General features: G+C 40.2%; 1 protein-coding gene across 1 annotated transcript; it reads right to left on the bottom strand.

The window, feature by feature from the left end:
- Positions 1 to 469: 469 nt before the first annotated feature.
- LOC149249686 (uncharacterized) lies at positions 470 to 841 on the bottom strand. The gene has a single exon (XM_089453443.1). The coding sequence runs from the start codon at positions 839 to 841 to the stop codon at positions 470 to 472; it is 372 nt and encodes a 123-aa protein (XP_089309569.1).
- Positions 842 to 1,108: the final 267 nt, after the last annotated feature.

Here is a 1,108-nt window from a genome sequence, read left to right as displayed (position 1 = left end):
CCCTCAATTAAAACAAGACAAAATAATATCATAATAGATCAAACATTCGGAAGCGTGGAAGCATCCAACAACGTCTACTTAGCCAACCTGATCAAAATCTTAAAATATGTGCAAACACTCTTTCCTAAAGCAGTTCTCTATAACGCGATTTTTTGAAAGTTTTTCTGGCGGGTTTTTCCGGTCGAAATCCGGCAGGAATTTATTGGAATCCAGGAATTTATTGGAATCACAAGTTTGATAGCTAGTTTCTGCACAATGAAAGTGTCGCAGGGGTTTTCGAGGGTGCTGAATCCAAATATGCAGTTAAAAAACCATTTTAACTGCAACAAATCAAGATTTAACCTCAATTTCTTCCGCCTGATTCCGTCAACGGAATCTCCAAAAAATCACATTATAGACAACTCCTTTCCTAAATACTTCCGAAACTAAGAACCGGAGTACCAAATTATACCTCAAAACTGGCATGTCCTCAAAACGAGACGGTTTGGATCTCTGCATATACAGTGCCAGTCTTCAACGCTATTTTAATTTTAATAAAGTTCTTGAAGTCTGACCACACCATTGTGGCATTCTTCCCCAACAACTCCTCTAACAAATCCATCTTCCACTCTTTCTCCATTCGGGCATTGAGATCTGCTACGAACCCACTTTTGATACCTTCACAATACTGTAAAAACATGGCTGTTGCTACCCCTCCTGCATCCCACCATTGCTCAGTATTGTTAAGTTCGCCTATTGGTACCGATGGATTTGAGACATTGAAAACTGCAGCTAATCTTATGTATTCAGCCATGGCTTCAAGCAGACCGAGGGAACCTTTTTGCCTCCGTTCCAGAGCCATAGACGACCCTTTAGTCTCCTCTTCCACCGCATTTGCAATATATTCACTATTAATGTGTGTTAATGTGTATTACGTTATCTTCAGACACTGCACACTCTTTGTAATTGTTATCGATTGATAACACTACGGTGTGAATATCTCTTCTTGGATAGGGGGATTTGCATAAAGAATTGTGTATACGAAATGGGCGGCGTGCTGAGTCCGTGAGGAGAATAGTAAAAGATAGTGGGGATTTGCATAAAAAATTGTGTATACGAAATGGGCGGC

Source organism: Pinus tabuliformis, chromosome 7 (assembly GCF_031772625.1).
Source record: "Pinus tabuliformis cultivar Carrire ecotype Pingquan chromosome 7, CPIR1, whole genome shotgun sequence".
In the NCBI taxonomy this organism is placed as follows: Eukaryota; Viridiplantae; Streptophyta; class Pinopsida; order Pinales; family Pinaceae; genus Pinus; species Pinus tabuliformis.
The sequence above is the reverse complement of the archived record's forward strand: the minus strand, read 5'-3'. Positions and strand labels throughout refer to the sequence as shown.